The sequence below is a fragment of the Fringilla coelebs genome (genome assembly GCF_963513975.1).
Source record: "Fringilla coelebs genome assembly, chromosome: 20".
In the NCBI taxonomy this organism is placed as follows: Eukaryota; Metazoa; Chordata; class Aves; order Passeriformes; family Fringillidae; genus Fringilla; species Fringilla coelebs.
Window position 1 is genome coordinate 223213 of NC_140046.1, and position 23492 is coordinate 246704.

The window sequence follows — 23492 nt, forward strand, 5'->3', positions numbered from 1 at the left end:
ATAGCTCAGCTTGCTTTAAAGCAAAAACTGCAGTTTTGACTTTATCTATCATCGCTTCACCTTTGCTTGTCCCAGAGCTGTAAGTAGCAGGGAGTTCTCAGTGACACTTGGAGACACATCATTATTCTCCAGGGAAAAGGCTTCCTAGGAACAGCCTTTAGAGTTACACTTCTTTGTAGATAGTTAGTAAGGAACAAATCCAGATTTTGTTTTCAAAATGAAGAGGAATCAATAACTATTGTAGTAAAGCTCTTACAAAATTGTCCATGCTATAAAATAAATTGCAGGTGTTTATTAGTCTTCAAAAGAGTTCATGAAACAAAAACAACCCCAGTCACTTGATAAATTCAAATAAAAGGGACACACACCCAGAGCCAAACTTGCACAAGGGTTCATTCATCTCCTGTAAATACTTCATTAACACAAAGTACACCTTATCACCACTACTCCGTGTGCTTTTCACTTTACAGAGGTGTTGTTTTGCTGCTGCTGCTCAGCCAGTGCCTGCTGGAGGCGCATCCTTTTCCGGGAATAGTGTTGCCAGTGGAGGATCTGTTGCTCATCAATAAATTTGGCACACTGAGCATTGACCAGTTCTTTGCGGAAATGTTCATACTGGAGCAGCTCTAGCATATGCAAACATTGAGGATACCTGGGTTAAAAATAAACACGCTTTAATACAGGTTTTTACCAGGGGCACTAAATCTAGAGTCTCCAGTACTTCTGTGGGTCGTTAGTTTGGACTCGTATGTCTTTGCCCAAGTGTGAAACCATTTCAGCATGCACACTGTGGCTTGGTAACTGCATCAGGCCAGGAAACAAGGAATCCAATCCCAGTAATAAATGCACATTCCGGCCTACTCAGAGTATCTTCTCCAATGGCTTGGTTTTACAGGCCAAATCCATCCATCCATCCAGCAGGCTTAACGAGGCCTGCTTCCAGAGCCCAGCTAAAGATGACCAAAACCATTTTCCCAAAACCAGAGGAATTTGCACACTTGCAAAAACACAAAATCACCCTTTGCCTCATGTAAGCATCAATAATGCAAAACTGATCTTAACATTCACTTAACTGCTTTTTTACCCTAATGTTCAATAGTTTGATTTTAAACCCATTGAAAGTGCAGGTTAGCTTTAAAGGAAGATTCTATGCACAACTCATGAAATTTTTTAAATTTTGCCCATTGTTGCTACATGTGGACTATTGGAAACAGGAAAATCTACATTGCATATAACCATGATCTTGCATAATCATGCTGTGGGGAGGACAAAAGTAATGTTAAAGGCAGAAATGAAATCGTAACGTGGTGCTGTACAGTGTGTAAAATGAGGTCAATGCCAAACCATTAAAATGCAGAAACGTACTGGAATTTAGCACTTACTTCAGGTATTTTGCATATTCTGGTTCTTTCCAATAAAGTAAATATTTAAGATAATTTACAAAAGCTTTATCTTTGAAGTAGCCTCTTTGTGCAAGAACTGAAATAAAATGACAAATAAGGAATTGACAGTTACAGATGGGTGTAAAATATCAGCACACTTGAAAAAAATCACAAAGTCAAAACTTTCTCATTACAATCAAATTTCAATAATTTAGATTTGGCAAATTAAAAAAAACACAGGGCAAAATAAGATTTTTATGACAACAAAATAATAGATTGGTCTCATCTCCCTTACAGTTTGCATCTTCCTTTGAATGGAACAACTTTTTGAAACAAGAAAATTTGACTGTAGCATCAAAATTAGCAATGAGTTATGTATAGTACCTAAAACTATTCACATTAGTAAAATTCTGTTATCAGATAAAGGAATGCTGTTAACTTGACATTACTTTTTAATAACAGACTCGAACTTGTTATTTTCTTCTTTACAGATTACTTTTATGCTGTGAGAAAGCCTTTTCTTTGTTTAGCTCTCTCTCCAATCACCAGTAACAATAAACATCAATACACTATATTAACTCGTCCGGGTCCTGGTATTTATTTAAGTACTCACAGTTGAGGTAATTTGGATTTGCCAGACATTGAACAAACTCCAGCTCCAACTGGAATCGAAGTCGATTTCCTGTATCATCTGAATCAAGAAAAAAACCAGTAAGAATAGGACCCACAGAACAGATTGAAAGTAATCCCAGTCGCTGTGTCACCCGGGACCAAAGCGGGCCGGGGTGGGCGAACGGCCGGCGGCAGCGAACCGCGCGGCGCGCGGGCCGGCCCGGCCGGGGCAAGCACGGGAGGGGCCTGGGGGGCCGCAGGCTCCAAGGGGCCCGAGCGCCGGGCGGCGGCCGCCCTCGGCCTGCTCGGTCCCGTCAGGCCCGCCGCTCCGGGGGCCTGGGAAGCTCCGGCAGCGGCCCCAGGGGGCCCCGCACGGGCCCCACAGGCTCCCACCAGCTCCCGCACCTGCGTCCATGTCCGGGGCGCAAACACCCGAACGCGGCGAGCGCGCCCCCTGCCGACAGCCCGGCGAAACGCAACGCTAAGCACTCTGGGAACTCAGCGGGTGTTGCCTAGCAACGGCGGCGGAGGCGGGGCGCGGCGGAGGCGGGGCGCGGCGGAGGCGGGGCGCGGCGGAGGCGGGGCGCGGCGGAGGCGGGGCGCGGCGGAGGCGGGGCGCGGCGGAGGCGGGGCGCGGCGGAGGCGGGGCGCGGCGGAGGCGGGGCGCGGCGGAGGCGGGGCGCGGCGGAGGCGGGGCGCGGCGGAGGCGGGGCGCGGCGGAGGCGGGGCGCGGCGGAGGCGGGGCGCGGCGGAGGCGGGGCGCGGCGGAGGCGGGGCGCGGCGGAGGCGGGGCGCGGCGGAGGCGGGGCGCGGCGGAGGCGGGGCGCGGCGGAGGCGGGGCGCCGCTCGTTCCCGGTCCCGCTCCCGGTCCCGGTCCCGCTCCCGGTCCCGCTCCCGGTCCCGCTCCCGGTTGTGTGCCCACTCACAGTCCTTCGCACTCGCCCTGGACACTGACACGGCGCCCCTTGAACACGTGAGGGTCATTTTAAGGGCTGCGTTTCCCGAGCTCACGGGTCTCGCCAGGGCCGCGCACTGCTCGGAGCGCTTCCCTCGCGCCTGCCCGGCAGAGCAGCCTGCAATCACTCGGGTGTCGGGAGCTCAGCACGACTGACACCATTCCCTCACTCCCCGGGTGAGGGAGCAGCCCCTGCTGGGTTGCGGCACCAGGGCACTGAGTAGCTGCTCTTGGAAAGAGAATTCAGAGATCCCAATATCCGAATAAACCCCGCAATGAAAATGGCACTGTCCAAATTCCTTCCTTCTCACGGTGCACTGCTGCAGCTCACGGCAAACCACAATGAACTCGGAAATCATTAAAGTACAAACCAGTGTATTTTTAAACGAGCAGCATTCCGTTTTACAGCAATCGCTTTGTCCTGGCGGCGTCACTCAGCACCGTCCTGCGGCAGCCTCCGGCCCTGCAGAATTTCCCCATCGGAGGGGAGAAAAGCCCGGTCACACTCGCGCTGCTTGTGCCAGGGGGTCCAGTGCAAGCTCAGAGCGACATTCCTGCGACACCAGCTCCTACGACTCCTCCCGAACATGAACATTCCTTCTGACAGGAGCACGGGTACTGGTTTGTCCGTTTGCCACAGAGGCCAGTCAGTCCCAGTGCCATTAGAATTTGGCTTTGGGGTCAGTGATCCAGGTATGCTTTTTCCCCACATAGCCCCTGAGCTGGGAAGGATAAAAAGAGGATAAACTTTTCTTTGTATTTGCAGAACCTTCATTTTAGCTTTGTACTAGACAAAGCCACTGTTCATCACTTCCAGAGCAAAAGGAAGTGGAGAGAACCAACCCTAAAATACTAAACTGTATTTAAAGTTTAATGGTAAATATTGGATATTGGACAAAGTTTGGAGCTTTGCGGGGTTTTTTGTTTGTTTTTCGTAGTGACTTTACAGTCAGCCAAGGAGATTTCTGTCAACCTCTAACCTTAATTCTTCATTAAAACACAGTAGTCTCAGAGTAAAACCATTACTAAGCAAATGTTCCATGAGTGAGCAGCAGCAGTGGAAGCAATCTCTACAGGCTTACCTGAAACCCTTCTAATTTCTTCTTTTTGTTGAATCATTTTCAATTTTCATTTGTTGAAGTATTTTTGGCATCCGACATAGCAATTTTCTATAATACTATATTTTCCTATGCAGTATGAATTTTCCCCCAGGAACTGCATTACAAAAACCATACAAAAAGGATCCGTGCATAGTTTTTTCTTATTAAAAAGAAGGGTTGCTTTCTTAAGCAACATTTTAGTGGTTGTGGAATACTACTATTACTATATTAAAACATAACAAGTCACTCCCCAGTAAACACAGACTTTGAGCTAAAAGAAGAGATCAAATAGATCCCACGTGTCTGCATTGCTATTCTGGAACAGGGTTTCTCTCCCAAGAGTGACTTCAGAGGAGAGAACCCTAAAAAAGGATTGGTCACAAAAATAAATTACTATGTAGGTTTGCCCGAGTTAAGTCAAACATCTCAATTCTTGTCCATCAAAATGAGGAACAAAATTGAAAATCAGGATTTTAGTACATGAGATTTTATAGTATAAAGGATTTTATATATGAGAACATTCTCTAAGAAAAGTTTGATTTTTGTTATTTTGTTTTTAAATGTTGGGTGACTTGCAGGACATGTGTTAATATAAATGTGAGCGAGAAATTTGTCTTATTGCCATAGAACCAGGATGACACCGCTGCTTTAGTTTCTCCTTTCATAGAGACTAGACTGTTATCATTGCTGTTGCCTGCCCAGAAGTGTGATGGTTTAGGACAATAAGTTTATCTTAACTCATTAGAACTGGCATAGAGACACAGCTCATAAATGGAGCCACTTCTGGGACCTGAGGCCACCCAGGTTTTATGAGACACAAGAGAAAATAAAGTCTCATCCGGCATGCTGTTGAATTTTAAAGGTAAAGACTGAGGAAGAGAAATGCTGCAAAAAATTCCTCTGTGACACCATAGTGCAGTGCATTTGCAGAGAGAAAAAAGGTCCAGCAATTTCATCACTGAAAACCCATCAAGTGAGATGAAACAGGGACGTGTTTCACACCAGTGCATGAAACCCGAGACATCCCCTCTTGTTCACCCCCATTTGCCCACTGCTTTGGAACAGAATGCAAACCAATACCAGCATGGACATCTGACAGGATTTTACCCACAGAATGCAAGACAGCTCCTGTAGACTGGAGAGCATCCTGCTTCAAATACAGTTAAATAACAGAGAGCAGAGTATGCATTATGTTATATATATAACAAGCCAGCACGAAGTCTGCAATTTTTTTACTCCAATGCTATAATTGTAATTCAATAGAAACAAAATCATAGTTTTCAGTGACTAAAACAATTGTCAGAACATATTTAATTAAAGGCTTAACTCTTCATGAAGTTCTCTTTTTTGAGGTCAAGAAACTGGCAGGCAATGTGCATTTCAGAAGGCAGCCAATAACAGTCATGGTGGAACCACTTCATCCACAGATGCCAAATACTGTTCAAGCAAGCTGCAAATTGGATGAAATGGTGTAAAAAGACTGGTGTATTGAAGGCACTGGCACATGTACTTCTGTGACTGTGGTACTCCTCCAGCTTCAGACAAACACTAGAATTCAAAGATAAATTCAAGATTAAATGTCATGTGTCAGAAAGCATTTTATGTTTTTCATTAATAAGTTGGCTAAAAATATCTGAGGGCTTCTATTAGGACACCTGGACAGCCGGCGAATTTGAAGTCAGCTATTTGCCAGGAGCAATGTGCATTCCTATGTTTCTGATTTCTGACCATATAGCCAAGGCAAAAAATTGAAATAAAATAGAAATTTCCTCCAGAATAATAATTCCTTAATTGAAAGGTTGTGTTAACTTTGTTTCTGGTGGAAATTTGATCTTCAGCTGGCTTTCTAAAATATTTGCAAAGACCCAACCCAACTCAAAACAAAGGAAATTGCAATAAATTGGATTTATTATCTGGAACATTCAGTTCTTTCAAGAAAATGGTTTGTCTATTAAAAAAAAACTTTTATAAACATTTTAATGAGGCTCACACTCTGGCCTGAAACAGGTTATGAAAACTCATTGAAGTGCCATGTGCCAAGTAAGACTGGGAAATAATTTTGGGGGGGTAAATAAAGCACTGAAGTAAACTGGGGAAGGATAACATCTTTTCTCTGACAGAAGAAACAGTCTCTTTCTTATGGCCAGAATCTACAGTAAATGTAAATCTACATTTACACCATAATAAATGGGCAACTATTGACAAAGTGCTCTAGAAAAACCTAAATGGGCAAAAAAAGCTTCAGTACAGTCAGCTCTATTTTTAAATAACTACCAAACATTATATTAAGCAGTCCCCAATCACCTGAGGGCAGCATGGCACGCCTACCTATACTCTGTGCTCGCAAAGGTAAGAGCTGTACTTCCCTCAGAGTTTCCGTGCCCAGCAGAGGCAGTCTGCAGTGCATGGCAAGCCCTCCCTGTGCCACAGACCCTTCACTCAGGGGCCAGCAAAGATGCACAAAGGGGAAGGCCTGATCTGACACTGAAGAGCTGCCACTGGGATGGTTTTTCTGGGCAGAGGAGAGTCAGCACACTGCCATTAAACCACACAGACAAATGCTGAGCCTAAGTCTTGCAGCAGACTGGTGGCCTTGTGGTGCGAGGCACAGAAGTGTTGGAAACTTCTCAATGGCACAAAGAGATTGCTCAGATTTGTCTGAAGTCACACATTTATTCACCCACACTGGAAAACATTGTGAAAAGTGTCACTTGATCCAAGGGCTCAGGATTCATTACCACCCACCTCTTCGCATATTTAGCACAGACACTTGGGAGAAAAAAAAGATACCAAGTATGTAAAAATATATACAATATGCCCCTACCAAAAAGGAAGAGGTGGTATGTTAAGGAACCACTGCTGCATTTTGGCTAGGTCTGATTCAGTGATCTATTTCTTTTTCTGGACTGATTTTCACCAACTGTCCAATTCCAACTTTGTCAGCAAATGTTGGGTTTGGCTACAACCAGGTTATTGCTATTTCAAGTGGTAACGCACCTGAGCTGGAAAACAAAGGCTGAATAAACCAAACACTGAGTTCAAGTGAGAACAGAACTCAGCTGGAATGCACTACTCGCTGCTCTGAACTCAGTGGATGACACCAACAAATCCAAACCACTCTCCAGATTGGGGACTTCTAATCATGTTGAGAATGCTGAAAGGTTTTTCTTCTCTATTTCACAGATCGAGATGTTCAACACATGGGCAGGAAATACCTTTGTTCTCCCTTTGTGTGTTTTCTTGCAGTTTGATAGTTCATGAACTCATTCACAGTTGTGACACCATTCTCAAGCACACACTGTGGGAACAAGTTTGCACACTGGTACATGACCCAGCAGGAACCCTGTGCAACAGCAGCTCAGATCACAATGCTGCACACTTAGGACACTCCATATTTGCAGCATTAGCAACTTGATATTTTGGTAAAATTGTATTTTGAGAGAAGAAAGGAAAAGCCAAGGATCCATAGAAAGTGGGCAGAAAATAAGAAAGCTTTAATTTAGCTCCTTAGAGGCGGCACTGCCAGCTGTGCTGCCAGCTGGCCAGCTGACAGACTCACTGACCACAAGGAATCACACTCTGCCCCCATATGGTAAAATGGGAACTGTGTGCTCACTCAGGGTGGCTGAGGAACACCCTGACAAAGCCCACACTGAGGATCCTCCCATGTTTATTGTGGGTGCTGGGGGTGCACGTTTGAAAGTGGGGGGCAAACGGATTCTTTTATGCCACTACCTTAGGACCATCACAACTTCTGCACCTAAAACAATATTCCTTTGATGAGCAACAAAACAATTGCAATGTCTGGTAAGTTTCTATGATACTTGTCCTGAAGTTGAAGGGGCTGTAAACCAGATCTAGTCACAAAGCAACTGTCCTTGCACTGTCCACTGCAAGTAACATGTATTTACTCAGGGCACTGGAACAGGACGCCATGCATGCTTGCTGCTGAAGAAAAGCCCATTTGTGCCTGTTATATTGCAAAGTTTGTACAGCATTTATTCTTAAAAACTGGATGTGTTTCTTAGAGTCTCATAATCCTTTACTCTGAAATGAATGAAACAGTTTGTAGGGTATGCCACCTGATTTGGTCCCACCTAAACATCTTCGGAGATGCGAACTTGAGTTATCACTTAGCTGATTCAAGAAGAGAAACCACTGATATTCAGGTCTGAAGACACTTAAAAGTGATGTCCAAATCTCTGCTTTGCATTATTCACTACAGCATGTACCTTCCTGGATCTTACTGGGGCACCACTGTGCTACAGCGGAAGCTAATGCAGAAACAAGTGGTTCACTATGTTACACAGGAGGGGAGAGAGTTCTAGAACGTTTTTATTTGCCAGGCTCTAATTATGCAACTCACCCATTTAAATTAAATATAAATCAATCACAGGATGTCATAAAAGTGTTTCAAAAAGAAACTGCTATTAACAGTACAGAGAGGTGACACATCCAATAATTCAGTTACAATAAGCTCAACACTGTTTATTACCCCACATGCACACTGCCCTGGCCCAGCACTCCTGACCATGAATCACCCTGTGTGACTATTGATGAAAATAGCATTGGCTTCCTTCTTGTCCAGCAACAGAGTGAAGCTCTTCACTGGCTGAGGTGAGGGCAATCTCTCCCCTTCAAGAAACTTTCAGAACATTCTTTTCTTCAAAAAGGACAGTAAAGTGTCTGCCCTAGAGCTTTTAGCTGGAACTGGTTTTAAAGGAGTTTTGGTCTGCATGAACTGAGACAGCCAAGCTCAGTATCATCTACCCATGCAAGCACCCCTGTATCTTACTTGTCAGAGCAGAGCAAGCACCACGTATCTGGCAAAAGTAACGTGTTCTCACACTGTGAAATCTGTCAGAAAGCAGAGGAAGTCCCTTTCTCAAGTGTATTTAGATACCTAGAGACGCAAATCAGCATTAAGCGGTGACTGCCAAAGGACAGAACATGCTCAACTGTTCCTGGATTCGCTTTCTTCCAAAAAAATACTGTCATAAGTTCAGGTGGTGACAAATATCTGTGAGCAATATCTCATCTGCCAATTCTTGGCACTAGAACTGGCCTCTTCCTTAGACAGACTCTGCAAGTGGAAGTGTGTTTACCCACATGCTCCACCATTCCCTGGAAGAACTGTGAGGCTGCACCACCTGCAGCCTATCTGGGAAGGCAGGGAACCATTGGCGGCTCTTGGGAACAACATTCAGTGGACAGTTTATGGTGCTCATCACCATGAAAGAGCATAAAAGATAAAGGCATGGAAATAAATTCTTAAAGCATTTTTCTGCTCAAAAAAGCACCTGGTCTTTTTGTGGATAAATATTTCCCTCACTTCTAGATAAAAATGTATTTTTCCAGTTCCATAAAGAAAATTCACATTAATAAAAGAACTACTGAATATCCTAAACACAATACTATGCTATATGCCAGATCTTATACACAGAATTCTATAATTCTATAACTTAACACCTTCCACCCATTATCATGAGGTGGGAAATCACTATGGCTGCAGAATTTTACCTTATGTCCTCACAACACCTTGGTGAGGTACATAAGTTCCATAACATCTTCTTTAGGAGGGGAAATAAGCACAAAGAGGTGAACTGACTCGCACAGGGATCCATGGCAAGTCTGGAAGCAAATCCCAGGTCATACCCACAGATCTTTCCACTGTAAGACACTGCTTTACCTCCCACCCACATCCATCCCCAGGGCTGAAGGAAAAGCATACATGTACCACTGACAAAATGCACCCAGCCCAACATCAATCATTCTGTAGACTACTTCTGCAACAGAAATGGCATAATTAGGTTACAAACTACTTTTCTCACAAGATATGAATTCCAAAGTACACAGGACAACTCCCACTGCTGTCAGCCAGCACAAGCACTAAAATCTGGGCCTCTACATTTTTCCCAGGTCATCAGTTAGAGCCTTCCTCACGTCTTGACTTCACTCAAAAATTCCAGAGTTAATTAATAAGGCACATCAGGGGCTAATTCAGGAACTTCTGCAATAGATGTGAAGTCCCAAGGGCCACTGGTCATATCCAGGCTGGCACTCGGAAAACACTAGCTGGCACGTGAAATCACGCCTGTGACTGAGGGAAAGGCTCCCTGCCCTCTAGTTGCCACAGTGCAAGAAACACAGAGCCAGCCTTAGTGCATCGTTGTCCAACATATCAGCTGAATCATGACCATCATGGAATTACATTATCTCAACCCTCAATAAAGGTGTCTAAATGCAGTGAGATTTGGGAGTGAAAACAAGGCAAGAGAAAGTATGTTGGATGTTGACTTGGAAAGATCCCACCACATGGTTGGGGCCCAACTAAAACATAACATAGCACAACATCACATACCCCTTCTTCATTAGACAAGTGACAACAGGGATTTCTCAGTACAGTTGTTGACTTGTAAATATAAGGAATAGGTAAGGAATGTTCAGCCCCTGCCTGAATGCAATATTCAATGCTAATGATTTACAAGTACATACCAGTGACATAATAGTTCAAACCATTTCATATAACAGCCTCCCCTCTCTTTATTGAAAGTTTGATAAATCCTAATTATTGACCTTGATTGGAGGTACAATGGATCACTCGAACATACTTATGATCCTGACACAGGGGTTGTACAATTGCAAACACTTTTGGCTCCAGCACAACTGGAGTAAGATTGGGTTGGTTCAAACTTGAACTGCTGGAAGGCAGCAAACACCCAACACTGGATCTGAAGTGGTGATGAGACTTTATACAGGACTTTAGGCAATAGGGAGTACTGAGGGTACTTTCCTTGTTCAACACGTGAATTCTTCACAGCTCACTGCTTTCCTGTTCTGTTTGCCCAGGCTGGGAATGTGTCCAGCTGAAACATAGGTCTTCCCCATGTGTTGATGGCCAGTGTGACACAGCAGACTCCAATGACATTCAACACTATTCCAGTTTTAACCTGTGAGGAAAAAAATCCAAACCAACAACAATAACCAAACACCAGCACAGCAAGCCCAAACAAGCAATACCCAAACACCAGAACAGCAAACTGCAGCAAGACCTTCTTGTACATACACAAGAAAGACGGTCAAATAAATCACAGAAATAGCCACTGTATCCACTGCCTTCTGCTCTTGCTTAGGTGGAGGTCCCAGGGAACACAGTGTGCAAAGTCTTTGAGCACTTTGCTATGTATATAACCAGTCGAGGAGCTTTAAGGCATGTCATTCTTATTAGTTAGAGAACAGCTTATGCCCTCTTCAAGTATCCAGTTAGAAAACCAGTAATGTTTGTGTGTTCTGCCCAGAACCTGCCCTGTGTGGTCTGGCAGAAAATCAGAGGACTAGAGCCAAGGGCTACTGATTGCTACCTTCTGCTTTCAGCTTCAGTGGAGACAGGGCTTCAGATACTCGACAAAGCCCCAGAACACTGCAGGGCATGCCTGGACTTTAACCCTTCAGGTTTCAGAGACTTATGACTTGTCAGTTTTTCATTGGGCCAATCTGTATGTCTGCCAAAGCCCATGAGAGAAGTACTGTTACTTCAGAGATGCAAATTTTTATCACAATATTAACGCTGCGGAAGAGAGTGGCACAGAGTTGCACTTACAGCCCATAAGAACTTCCTGGCACTTTGGAAATACTATGCAAAAAAATTAAACTCTCACCATATTTCAGGAAGAAAGCAATGGAGAATTTCACATAAGAGAGAAGGCAATTATCTTACCATATCCAAAACACGGATGTGGCCGTAAGAAAACACTATTGCATTTGGTGGTGTTGCAACAGGTAGCATGAAGGCAAATGAAGCACTGAGAGTACCCGGCAGCATAACATACAAAGGGTGGATCTTGACAGATTCAGCCTGCAATGAAATGGAGAGAATATCACTCTGGGGGTATTTGAAAAGAAAAACATAAAGGATCAACCTACACCAGACCAATGAGATACATAGACTTATTTTGTTTCCTTGTATTACATCACCAAAATAATTCACAAATATTTTATTCTGAAATCCACATGTGCTTAAAGATAACTTGCTTCCTGTCCAATGATACTTAAAAACAATTCTTTCATGTTGTTTGTTTTGCTCTATGGTATAACTTAGATTTCTGGTCAAATATATCCAACAATCTTTTCTTTGACCTCGGACCACCCTTTTTCCAGGAATGGGAATTATAATTACTAGGCACATGGAGTGACACTCTTAGACTTTACATAAACTCTGTGGCACTCAAAACTCAAGTGCCAATTTAAGTCATTAATAGCTCAGTACCTTGATTTGGGGTAATTTTGCTTTGAGGAAATAGTCTAGAATAAAGTATTTGTTCTTTTCTAATTAAAGAACAAAGTAACCTATTTTTCTCTTTATGCCACAGTTTCGCTTCTGCTCAGAAAAGGCAGCAAAACTTATCAGGCCTTCCTCCCTAAGTTTAAAAATTTTTTGGGGTTCCTAAGAGAAATTACACGTTCCTAATAATCAGGACTACCACTTTGAGTATTTTAGCACAAAATGTGAAGATGAATAATTCAAAGGCACCATCAGAAAGTGCTGGATTTTGTTTTGGTTTGGGGTTTGTGTGTGTGTTTTCCCAGTTCTAAGTTGATGGTTCAAAATGACCAGAAGTAACTGATGTTTGCTGAACTGTATTGAAAAAGTGACTGTCACTTCACCCTCTCCAGGGCCATGGCCCACACCTTACAGAAGGCATGACCTGGCTTCCTTTTAAGTACACTGGAGCAACATCCAAGACAGTAATTATAATACTGCTTTGCCACCCAGTTTAACTCTGATCCTCCAGCTGACAGGGTAACAGGACAGAAGCAATCTTACCATGGATGAAAAGACAGGCAGGAAGAGGGTAGCTGTGGCCGTGTTACTGGTGCATTCAGTGAAGACAGCTGTAATAAGGGAGATCACTGATGCAATGGCCCATGGTGGGATAGATCCCAGTGGAGTCATCTGACGACCCATCCAAGCTGAAAGTCCAGAGTTCTGCAAGAAAGAAAGTGGGTTTCAGTGAGGTTTAAAACCCCTGACTCACAAACAGGGAAGCCATGTTATGGGCAACATTCCTGACAAATAATACTAAAGGACGCCTGAATTATACAAACACCATCCAGGAAAGTACAATTATCTGTCACAAAAACTAAAAAAAAATTCCTTGCCAACTAGACATAACACTGAATCCCCTTTTTCTGATTCTTCCAGAAACCAAATACTTGCTCACACAGAGGTTACAAAATTATGGTTTTCTTGCTGAACAAGAAAATTTTTCTGAGGTCATTGCAAATACTTAGTATATGGCCCAGAAGCTTCTTGGCACATTCTTCGAAGGATTCTGAAGGTTATGATTCTGTGTGAATGCTCTAGTGCAGGAACACAGGAAGTAGTTGATACAAACAGGTTACAAAATCTGACTTGATAGTTTTCAATGGTCTGGAGCTTTAATAATCTATGTGTATTGTATGTAGATGAATTTCAGGGCCAGAAATTTAACTTGCCCCATGGTTTAAACCCAATTAGTCACAAAACTTGGATGTGAACATGACTTTCCCCAAAATATCGCACTACTGATCGCTAATGCTTGCTTTCATTTAGATGCATCTTAGCAATGATGAAAGTAACAATATGGTTCACCTCAAGATTCCTTCCTGTTTTGGGAATTTAGCTGCCTTTTCTGTGAATTTGTAAACACAGCATCAACCCAGGATTTTCTTTTTGACCACTTCAGCAGTGGTTTTGCTTTCAGTCTGAAGATATATAACCCTCAAACAAACCTCAAATGGTACTGCAAATCTGACAAGTGCTATCTATACTTCTACTTTTCTAGCCGGGGCTGGGATTGGGATGATTACAGAAATAAGAAAGGATGCTTTTCTGGACTGTCCAGACAGCAAAGATCCCAACCTACTTGGGAGTCTCCAAGAGGTAAGATAAACTAAAGAAGCTTTAAAGAACAAAAATTTCTGAAGAAGACTCAAAAGCATTCACCTCTCCTTGGTTTTTGATAATTTAGATCTCCCTTCAGATCTGAACTTGGCTACTGGGTTTGGCTTTGGGTGCATGCCCAGTAATACAGGACTAGATAACAAACCAGGGAAGTTTGCCTTTGAATCAGAGAAAAACAGATGTCAGGACATACTGCGCTTGCATCAGCCAAAGCAAAACCTCCTCCCAGCAGCAGCACAATGCTCCAGGGCATCTTCCTTTGAACCACATCCCAGTCTAGCAGCGAGGCTGATAAAAATGGCTTTTTCTTATCTGAAGTGAGAAATAAAAAGTAGAACATGTTTTAGCAGAGTGAAGACACTTTTCTGTTCTGTAAGATACTGGTGGGCAGATGCCCAATCCTGAGAAATCTGCACAGGGTGAGGGTAACACACACGGACATGGACTGTGCCCCAGAGCTGTCCAACAAGGGAGATAGGTGAGATGCTCTAAAGAACTGCATGCAAATCCAGTGCATGTTTCTGCCTTGTTGGCTGAGTGGGTTAGATGTTTCACAGTACTACAGTCCCTCTTTTAAATACCTTCTTCAGTCTGTTCAGGGTCAGATATGCTTGGATTCCGGCCTATGCATTTGGGCTTATGAGCAGGAAGGACAAACAGTAACAGGGCAACAAACACAGCAGGAACAGAATCAGTGATATACCTAATGAAGAAAAGATAATACAGGTTAGAAAATGGACATCTTTCTCCTAGAAAAGGGCTGCCTTCCAGCATTCTAGTCACTGATCTTTGCCATCCCATTTGGGGCTTGAGCAAAATACGTCATTAGCTCATATCTGAAGTCTCTCAGACCTGCCATAATTTAAACACAATAATAAAAGAAACAAGCTACAATACACATTAATAAATAGAGTCCTGAATGGCAACTCATCCCTCCTGGGGCAGGGTTCTTTCTCTGCGCTGAAGCCAAGAGTCAACAGTTGTATCTCAAAGACAGACGTCTAAAGAAATGGCCTGAATGATAGTCCCAATATGTATTTTACATTCCTAACATGCCATGCACGAACACTACACAAAGAAGCCATTCCAAGCACAAAATCAATTTTCCAGTGAGTTCTAAGGTATTGGTTAAAGGTGATATTACCAAATGTTCATATGTCACTGCAACCGACTGGAGCTCATACAAACAAAATACCAAGGTGTATGTCAGTGTGACTGAGACCAACATTACAGAATTTTCTCTTCTTTTAGGAAGTTCAGCTTGCTCCATGTCTCAGTCTCCAGCCTTTTCACTGTAGCACAAACTGTCAAATCACAGATGATTGGTAGTGTCATGTACACGCCATTGTATCAAGCCCAGCAAACATGTGAAGTCAGGTAAAGTTGGAATTGATGATCTTTGCCACATTCAAAATGGAATGTATGAGCAAGGGAATCTGATTAATAACCAAGTGGGTAAAAGATGGAAAAAAACCCTAAATACTTACTTTTCTCCTCCTTTGAAGAGTAGACCAGCCCAGCCTTTTATAAAGCCTGGGTTTCTGGAAAACCACAAGACCACCAGCAATACAAACAAAAGAAGGACGTTTATTTCAGCATAAGTCATAGGGCCTAACTTCTTCATTTCTGCCTTCAGCACATCATATGCAGCTTTTTCTTTCTCAGTTTTCTCTGCCCGAAAGCCCCAGTTTTTTTTTAAGCTTTGAAAAAAAGGAGAAAAAAATATTGCAAGTATGAACATATTAGAGGGATCTAACATCCTTATCAGTCTGCAGCCGCCCCTCTTGGGGACAGACACAGACTATAGCAGAGGCCATTAATAAAGAAACTACAACTGTGCCAAAGTATTTTGGTGGAGACACACCAGTTTTCACAGAAGAATGTGGTTTATCAAAGGATGGCAATTTGGAGTAACCCAGGATGAATAAGTCAGGCTTAAATCAAGGGCTGCAAACCAGCTATGCCAGCTCTCCTAGGGCTGAAATTCACAGGCAAGAGATTGAAAAATAAAAAGGCAATTCTGACTGAAGATTAAGAATGTATATGGCTTTTGCCTTAATATACCTCCCATGAACACAAAAGGTTTCCAGACCTGAAAATCTCTGTAAAATGGACCGGCTCTCTGCTACAAAATTAATAACTTGCCACTGCATTTGTTTTAGCCAGATATCTCAGTAAGCTGATCTGCACTAACTTACTGAGGGGTTTACACAATATCATGTAGATAAATACTCACTTGAGTCCCATGAAGGAGCACTGTAACCAAATCCAAGCTAGCACCAACATCAGGACCATGTTTGGGAATGAAAATCCAAACCAGGAAGCAAAGTCCACAATATCATTACTGTCGGGGTACAACCTGTAAAGAAATTATTTTCTGTATGAACGTCAAAACATTTAGCAATCTAGTCTCCCTTTAATATGTGCTAGAGACAATTATGCATGTAAATCTAGGACAATCATTACAAGCAATCATATGTAACATGCACAGCCTAATTTAAGTCATGGGATAAGGCAGCCTGATTTCAGAGCAGAACTTAAATGACTGTCAGTTTTCCCTGTGCTTTAATTTGATGCATACAGGAGCTTATGATGACACTTTAGTTCTCAGTCAGACAAGCGTGGCCGAAAGATCTCCCATTAATTCTAGACACCTTTCACTCCTAACACGCCTGTTCATTTATTCCAAGAAAGGATATTTTTTTCTTCCTCCCAACTCATTCTAGTAAGAGAACAATAAATATCTTCCCTGAAATTAACATCTGTACTTCTGCTGCCTTCAACAGATGAAAAAGTTGCTAGTTGACTTGAAAGAATGAAGACAGTGTTTTAAGAAAGGCAATTTTTGTTATTCTCTGTGCTTGCCAATAATGATTGGAGGAAAAATATCAATAGCCAATTTCCAGCTGGGTGTTAAAACCAAGAGATAATGTAGCAGGTAAGGCTGTAACACTTGCAACACAAGGAAGTAATGTTGGAAAATTTTCCACTGCAGATTGGGTTCCATGTAGATCAGTTCCCAACCTCAGTTTAGCAATGACACAACAACACAACTGCACAGTTTCCACAGCCACAGCATGGAGGAACAGTGTTACAGGAAGGGCCAAGTTCCTTTTAGCTCTTTTCAGTGTGCTTATGAGTAGAGGTAATCCACATTCTTCTGGTGCTCTTTACTGTAGTTCCTCTTCCAGATGTGCTGCATTTCAGTTGAAAAACAGGACACAGAAGAACCAATATCGCACAATCAACCACTTGGATGTTGATTGCCAACAAGTACTTCCAATTTTTTCAGAAGACCTTAATTCCATCACATAGCTTCCTTTTAAAAGATGCTGAAGCAAAAAAAATGAGGCCAAACACTTCCTACACATTTCTCATTCTCAGTTCCTCAACTAATTGCTTGAAGTTCACAACAGAAATTGTCATCTAAGACCAGTCAATTGGTCACACAAACAGTATGACAGTGTAACTAAGAGAAGCAGCAAAAATTACTTACTGATTCATCTGGCCTTTCAGTACCACATTTGGTCCTGTTCCAGTAAGTGTTGCAGTTCCTCCAATGCTGGCAGCATAGCATACACAAAGTGTCATTCCCTTGCATATACGCTGCCTCGTTTTAATTTCCTCAGAAGATTTGGAGTCATCAGTGGCTTGTTCATTGCTTACACCTAGACAGAAAATTATTTGCCTCAGGTAAAGTTGGAAAGGCAGAGAGTTCAGGATAGGGTCTGTAGGCTTAGTGCTTCTGGTTTGTATGTGCCATTTATTTTAATTAAAAAACCCACAGATATCTCCCTAAATACTTCAGACTAATGTTCACGAGGAACAGAAGAAGGAGGTTGATGGACTGGGTTTACATGATCCAAGGATGCTGTTGCCCACACCAGTGCCACAACTCCTATTCAGTAATGTCTTGATTCACAGAGAGGCTTACCACCAGCCAAATATTGTAGTCACTGAAACCATTCCAATTCCACAACAAGAACCCAACTAGCTTTAACAGCTGTGAATACAGGCAGAAAAAAAAACCCACTGAAACCCAAATCCTTGCTTGGCATTATGTCAACTTACAATAACCATGAAACTTTACTGCTGTGTCCATTGTTCTCTGAGGGTAACACTCTAATCTTGAAATCTGACTGGACTGATGGTGCAGGACAAAGAATTTATGGCAATTGCGACCAACTCAACAATACCAAAGGGTATTTTTCGCACATTCTTATTATCTTCACTACACTTGGAATCTGATCTTTAATCATATTTAATAATATAGCCCTGTGTAACAGCACAGCAGAGCACTGAAATGAGAGGGTCTGAGTTTGTGCACATATTTAAAGTGAAACCTATTGTAGAACCACATCAGTGGCAGAGGACCTTGAGGAATCAAGCATCAGGGTAAGATCACACACAAGAACAGCTTGTCTACTGTGAGTCAAATTACACCAGTTCCTCTTTCCCATGTGACTTTTAAAGTAGTCCTCTTTCTTTTCCCTACCTCTACATACCATCTGGTCAATAAAGAGATATTTATTACCCTACAACCAAAATAGATTGTGTTTACATAATTTTTCCAAATAGTCCTACATGGCCTAGAACCTGAATCCCCACTGATAACCACAAGATTTAGAAAGTGGAATGCTGGGTGTTTGGATGGTTATTTCCCACAGGATATGCTCTTCACTTCCCTAAACAGGCAGTTAAGTCTAGGGAAACCAGGAAGATGACTCCAGCTCGAAAGAAAGAACATAACAACCTGTCTGGGCTCTAGCACTTGCATACAAAATGGCAGCCATTAAAATTGAAAGCTATTTTGTAAAACCTAAATGTCATACATTTACAGAATTTCAGTCAGGTTACCATCCTCTTTCCTTGGAAAGGGTACACAGCACTCCTAGGTCGGGGAGCTGAGTGTAGCAAGTTCAGTAGCATCAGCTTATTGGTGAGCAGACCCTTACCCTGCACTGCAGTGGACCCTGATGTGCTCTTTTCCTTCAGCTCAATCACTGTACTTGTTTGCCCAGTTGTTTGGTCCACTGTGGTCCCATCATGCTCTGTGGAGTCCAATTGATCCAGGACAGCCTGGACAATAGGAACCATCATGGCAGTGGTGGCTGTGTTGCTTATCCACATTGACAGGAAGGCAGTGACTATCATAAATCCCAGCATCAAGCTGAAAAGAGAGAAAGACACAGAGGAGAGAGGAAGAAAGTGAACAGATGCAGCTAGGCTTCATAGCCACTATTATTTGGAGAGCAAAACCCAGGCAGAGATGTGTGCAGTCACTAGTATAGAGCAGGGCCAGACTCCCTTCTAGAACAGCTCTGCCACGTTTACTGAAGGAATCCCAAGGCATAATTAAGTCTGTCATAATTTTGTGCCCAATGGCAAGCCTCTAAAATTTAGTCAGATGCTAGTTTTGGATAAAGAACAAATAAACTGCTCCTGTTGCTAGTCTTTATTTCTGGAAACTCTGTGCAAGTACAGCTAAACTGGCTCTCGAAGGATCCTTTCTCTGCTGACTGTTAAATATTGTCCCTAGACCTTTGCTAAGAGGTAAGAAAAAAAACAATGTAACACTCTTACAGCGCAGGTTTCACCCCAAGAATCAGAAGGACCTTCAGTGCAATCCTTTTGTGAAGATTCCACTGCTCAACAGAAATTGCAACAATCAGCCCTCCAAAGAAGAGCATGTTTGTGCTATTTAGGTACTGCAAGCACACCTGTAAGACAGAGAAGGTAAGTCAGGCCAAAATACTTGCTTCACTAGTACAATTTGCTTACCACCCTCTCATAAATCCATGGACTGGACCAGGCCCCAGCCAACACTGGAACAAGAGGCAGCTGCTGCTTGCAGGCTCCCTGCAGTTTCCTGAACCCTTCATCTCCTGTGTAACTGCTGACTTGCCTGTGCAGGAGCTCTTTGTGCATCATTGTGCAAAATGACCAGTTTCCTAGAACGCAGCAGGGGGTTCAAAGTATGGAAGATGCTGGAAATACTGAGCTCCAAAAGGGCTTTCTCAGCACCATCGGCAACCTGCCTTTACCAGCTTGTTGGGCAGTAGTGAACCTGGGCTGCAGCACCTGAACACAGCCTGTGCCTCGTGTCTCCAGCACAAACAGCCCAGGCAGAGATCCGGGAAGGACACAGCACACCTGCTGGCACCATGGGACGAACTCTCACAAGTTTGTCCCATGTATTTTGAGATCTCCCAGAAGACTGTCAGCTCTACTTTTTCTTTCTCCTTGTGGCTGGGAACACACAAACTGCTGGCACTAGTGGAATGCTCTCCAGCAGGATCCATGTCCAAAAGAGACCCTCCCCTCTACCACCTCAAGCCCCCCACTGTTAACACTTTGGGCAAATGTGTACATAGCTCAGCATCCTCCCATATAAGAACCCCGAACACTAATACAGACTTGTTGGCTAAATATTGATGAGGGATCACAGCACTGGATTTCTCTGTATCAGACCTGGATTGCACAAGTTCCTCACTTTTTTAGAGGTCTGAACTCCAAGCAGGGGGAAAAATACCACTGGCATGAGGGAGGTGACAGCCAGGGGGATCACTTCAGTACACCAGTACACAGCCATGATAATGATGATATATGCACATCTGGCCTCCTGCAACATAATAGAAGACATATTTAAGCATTAGAAACTGTTTTTAAAGATAAGAAACACATTGGTAGCTCTTACAAGTGGCTCACACACTCCACTGTCTGTAGCTTAACAAGTTATACTGAATCAGGACTTAAACTTGTGCTTTTAAATCATGTTCTGAAGTCACTTGTATAAAAAGATCTCTTTGACCAAGAAGACCATAGTGTTTGCTTTAATACAACCCCACAAAATAAATGCTGTGAGAAAAACAAATCTTCCACCACTAGGTAGGTGCACAGCTTGCTATGTAAAAGTACCTCTTGATCGTTGAGGTCAGCAGATTTTACATCTAGGAGCCAAGAACAGCAATATAGAGTTAACTTTTTTAAACGGATAGCCAAATTTCCCAGTGTGGATGATTAGCTTTCCTGAAATTCACAAGTCTTTGATGTATGTCTAGTAACAGAGCTGAGCTCAGAAACAATTTCACTGAATAATTTAAAAGTTCTTCGCTTTTTAAAGTTAACTCCTAAAGTAAACCACCCCCCCCCCCCCCCTTTTTTTTTTGTGACTAAGCACATTAGAGGTATTAAACTATCTTCCCATATCATACTGTCCCTACCTGCTACGGGGATTCCCTAGTTTAGAATTGTTGTAACATGTCTTTTTGGGCTGTTGACCAGGCATTTCTGTATCCCAGCCTTCTGTGGTTTGTACTCTAAAAATTGTCAGGAGAAGCGGGTATTCATTAGCTAACAGTGAACTGCTTGAAAGCTGAAGTCAGTGTTCTGTAGCTCACTATTTGCTCCTATTTAGGGCCTGTGTTTATGGGATTTTACTCTAATACAACAAATGTGACTTTATTGCTAAAATAAATGGTGTGACAGTAACACTTAAAAATTGACATCAGGTGATATTAGTAAGTAGGGCTGTGTTTTAGTTAATTTTGTTGAGAAGTTTAAGAACCAGAAAACACCTTTTTTTAGTAATGTGAAAATCTTCCCCTCAAGTTTCCAGATTAATTACAGCACAAGTTTTGAAAAGATAAATTCTTCAGAGACTACAAGATATCAGGCAGGTCCTGTTGAAGTCTCTTCCCTTTATAAATATAAGGTCAACTCATTATACAATTCATGCTGTACTGCAGTAATGCAGGGGTAGAATTGACTGGTTAATCTGTTGCTAGAATGAAAGACAGATAACTCTAAGTGAATAAAATTCAAAACCCTGGTTTTAGAGAGTAGAGAGTAAATAATTTATGTGAAGTTCAAAAATACAGCCATGCTTATAATTTAACTCCAGCAACTGTGGCCAATTCAAACAATGAAAGATTTGGAATTAAATAGATATTTGTATTTATACCTATATATATGTGATTTATGGAAACAGTCACAGAATGTCTCTTTAGTGTTTCTGTGCGGTTGACACAAAACACAGTGACTTGCCTTCTGGCTGAGAGATGAAAAAGCAGTCACTGACAGAAATATTGCCTTCCCATTGTGAAATAATGTAATTTCTTAGGTTAGACTAATGACAAAATATGCCTGCAAATAATGGCAAACTGAAGACATACCTAGTTTTTTTTGAAATTATCTTTCCTAGTTCTGATCAAAGTAGAGCTTAACAGTCAGGAATTCCTCATTATATAAAGCACCACCATTCAACTGAAAGGCCAGGCTGGTATAACTTAGACAGGTAAACAAGAAGGGTTGACAATTTGGTTTATAAACAGATGAAATTTTCCTGTACTTTAAAACAGACTGAGCAATACAAGTTGCTCAGAAGAAAGGCTGGCTTTGGCATTAGAATAGCCTCCAAAGCTCTAGTAGGCTAAAATACTGCAAATTGAGCATTCACACTTGGTCAAGAAGGCTACAAGGCACTAAAGCTCAAACTTCCCTGGGTTATTCCAATTTTATGCCAGCATAACTCCACTGAATGCAAAGGAGTTGTGCCGTCACCATCCCTGGAGTAAGATGGATGAATTGGAGGACATGGCATTTGAAATCCTGACCAATTCAAACAACACAACGCTGACTGCATCAGGATGGAGAATGTCACCAAGCAACATGCTGGGAGTACCAGACCCTCAGCAGAGAGCTGGGGGACGCGCTCCTGCCCGTCAGCTGACTCCAATCGCTACGACATAATGCAGGACAATCCCAACGCCGGCCAGCTACGCATGGGTTTGTCTTGGCCCAGAATGAATTGCATCTAATTGGCACGGTGGGTTGGGTGCCACCGGGAGCAGGGCCGGAGCCGGGCGGAGCGGGGTCATCCGGGGGGCAGCAGGCCCGGAGCCGGGCTCTGTTCCGGCAGGGGCCCCGCAGGCACCTACCTTCGTGGTGACAACGAGCGGCAGAGGCAGCAGCAGCAGCGGCGTGAGGAGGAGGATGGCGAAGTTGCGGTACCTCAGCAGGGGCTGCAGGCACGTCGGGGCCATGCTCTGTGGGGTGACACGGTCAGGGCGCGCGCGGGAGCAGCTCCCGCCGCCGCCGCTTTAAGTACGGGGCGGGAGGGACGGGAGGGACCCGGCCGGGGGCGACACGTCCCGCCCGCCCCGCCGGGGGCCGCCCCGGGCAGCGGCGCGGCGGAGGACCGAGAGCGAACGAGCCTCCCGGAGCGCTCCCACCCGGCCTCCCTGCCGGGCTGCCGGGACACGGCGAGGGCCGGTCTCGTACCCCCTCCCTTCCGACCACCTCCGTGCCAAGGAAAGCGGCTCAATGGGCTGTGTATCATCTACCATCCCAGCCGGGAGAGTGTTGTAAGAACGCTCTCCCGGCTCACAGAGCGCGCAGAGGGGTGCCGGCACGCACAGACTCCCACAGCGTGCAGGGACCGTGGGGCTGCCGCAGCCCCTTTCGGGAGCTGGGCTTTCGGGAGGTGCTGCTCCCGCCTC

At 43.5% G+C, this 23492-nt stretch overlaps 2 protein-coding genes across 2 annotated transcripts; both read right to left on the reverse strand.

Annotated features, from left to right (window-relative positions):
* Nucleotides 1-272: 272 nt before the first annotated feature.
* On the reverse strand, nucleotides 273-2457 carry MED31 (mediator complex subunit 31). The gene is made up of 4 exons (XM_084219173.1): nucleotides 2400-2457; nucleotides 1996-2073; nucleotides 1383-1479; nucleotides 273-652 (listed from the first exon to the last, which is right to left on the reverse strand). Exons 1-4 carry the CDS (start codon nucleotides 2407-2409, stop codon nucleotides 460-462), a joined length of 378 nt encoding a protein of 125 aa, XP_084075299.1. The 5' UTR covers nucleotides 2410-2457; the 3' UTR covers nucleotides 273-459.
* An 8413-nt stretch (nucleotides 2458-10870) lies between these two features.
* On the reverse strand, nucleotides 10871-23041 carry SLC13A5 (solute carrier family 13 member 5; the record flags this gene model as incomplete). Its single annotated transcript, XM_084219122.1, has 12 exons — nucleotides 22932-23041; nucleotides 20486-20614; nucleotides 19576-19712; nucleotides 18948-19162; nucleotides 17489-17660; nucleotides 16229-16351; nucleotides 15480-15692; nucleotides 14574-14695; nucleotides 14186-14304; nucleotides 12874-13035; nucleotides 11767-11904; nucleotides 10871-10999 (listed from the first exon to the last, which is right to left on the reverse strand). Exons 1-12 carry the CDS (start codon nucleotides 23034-23036, stop codon nucleotides 10871-10873), a joined length of 1764 nt encoding a protein of 587 aa, XP_084075248.1. The 5' UTR covers nucleotides 23037-23041.
* Between the last annotated feature and the right edge of the window lie 451 nt (nucleotides 23042-23492).

What these genes read in the sequence shown, in the direction of transcription:
- MED31 (XM_084219173.1), bottom strand. An exon ending in AAATCCAAATTACCTCAACT is followed by an intron (nt 1,480 to 1,995) that starts GTGAGTACTTAA and finishes ATTTTATTTCAG; the next exon opens with TTCTTGCACAAAGAGGCTAC. An exon ending in GAATATGCAAAATACCTGAA is followed by an intron (nt 653 to 1,382) that starts GTAAGTGCTAAA and finishes TTTTTAACCCAG; the next exon opens with GTATCCTCAATGTTTGCATA.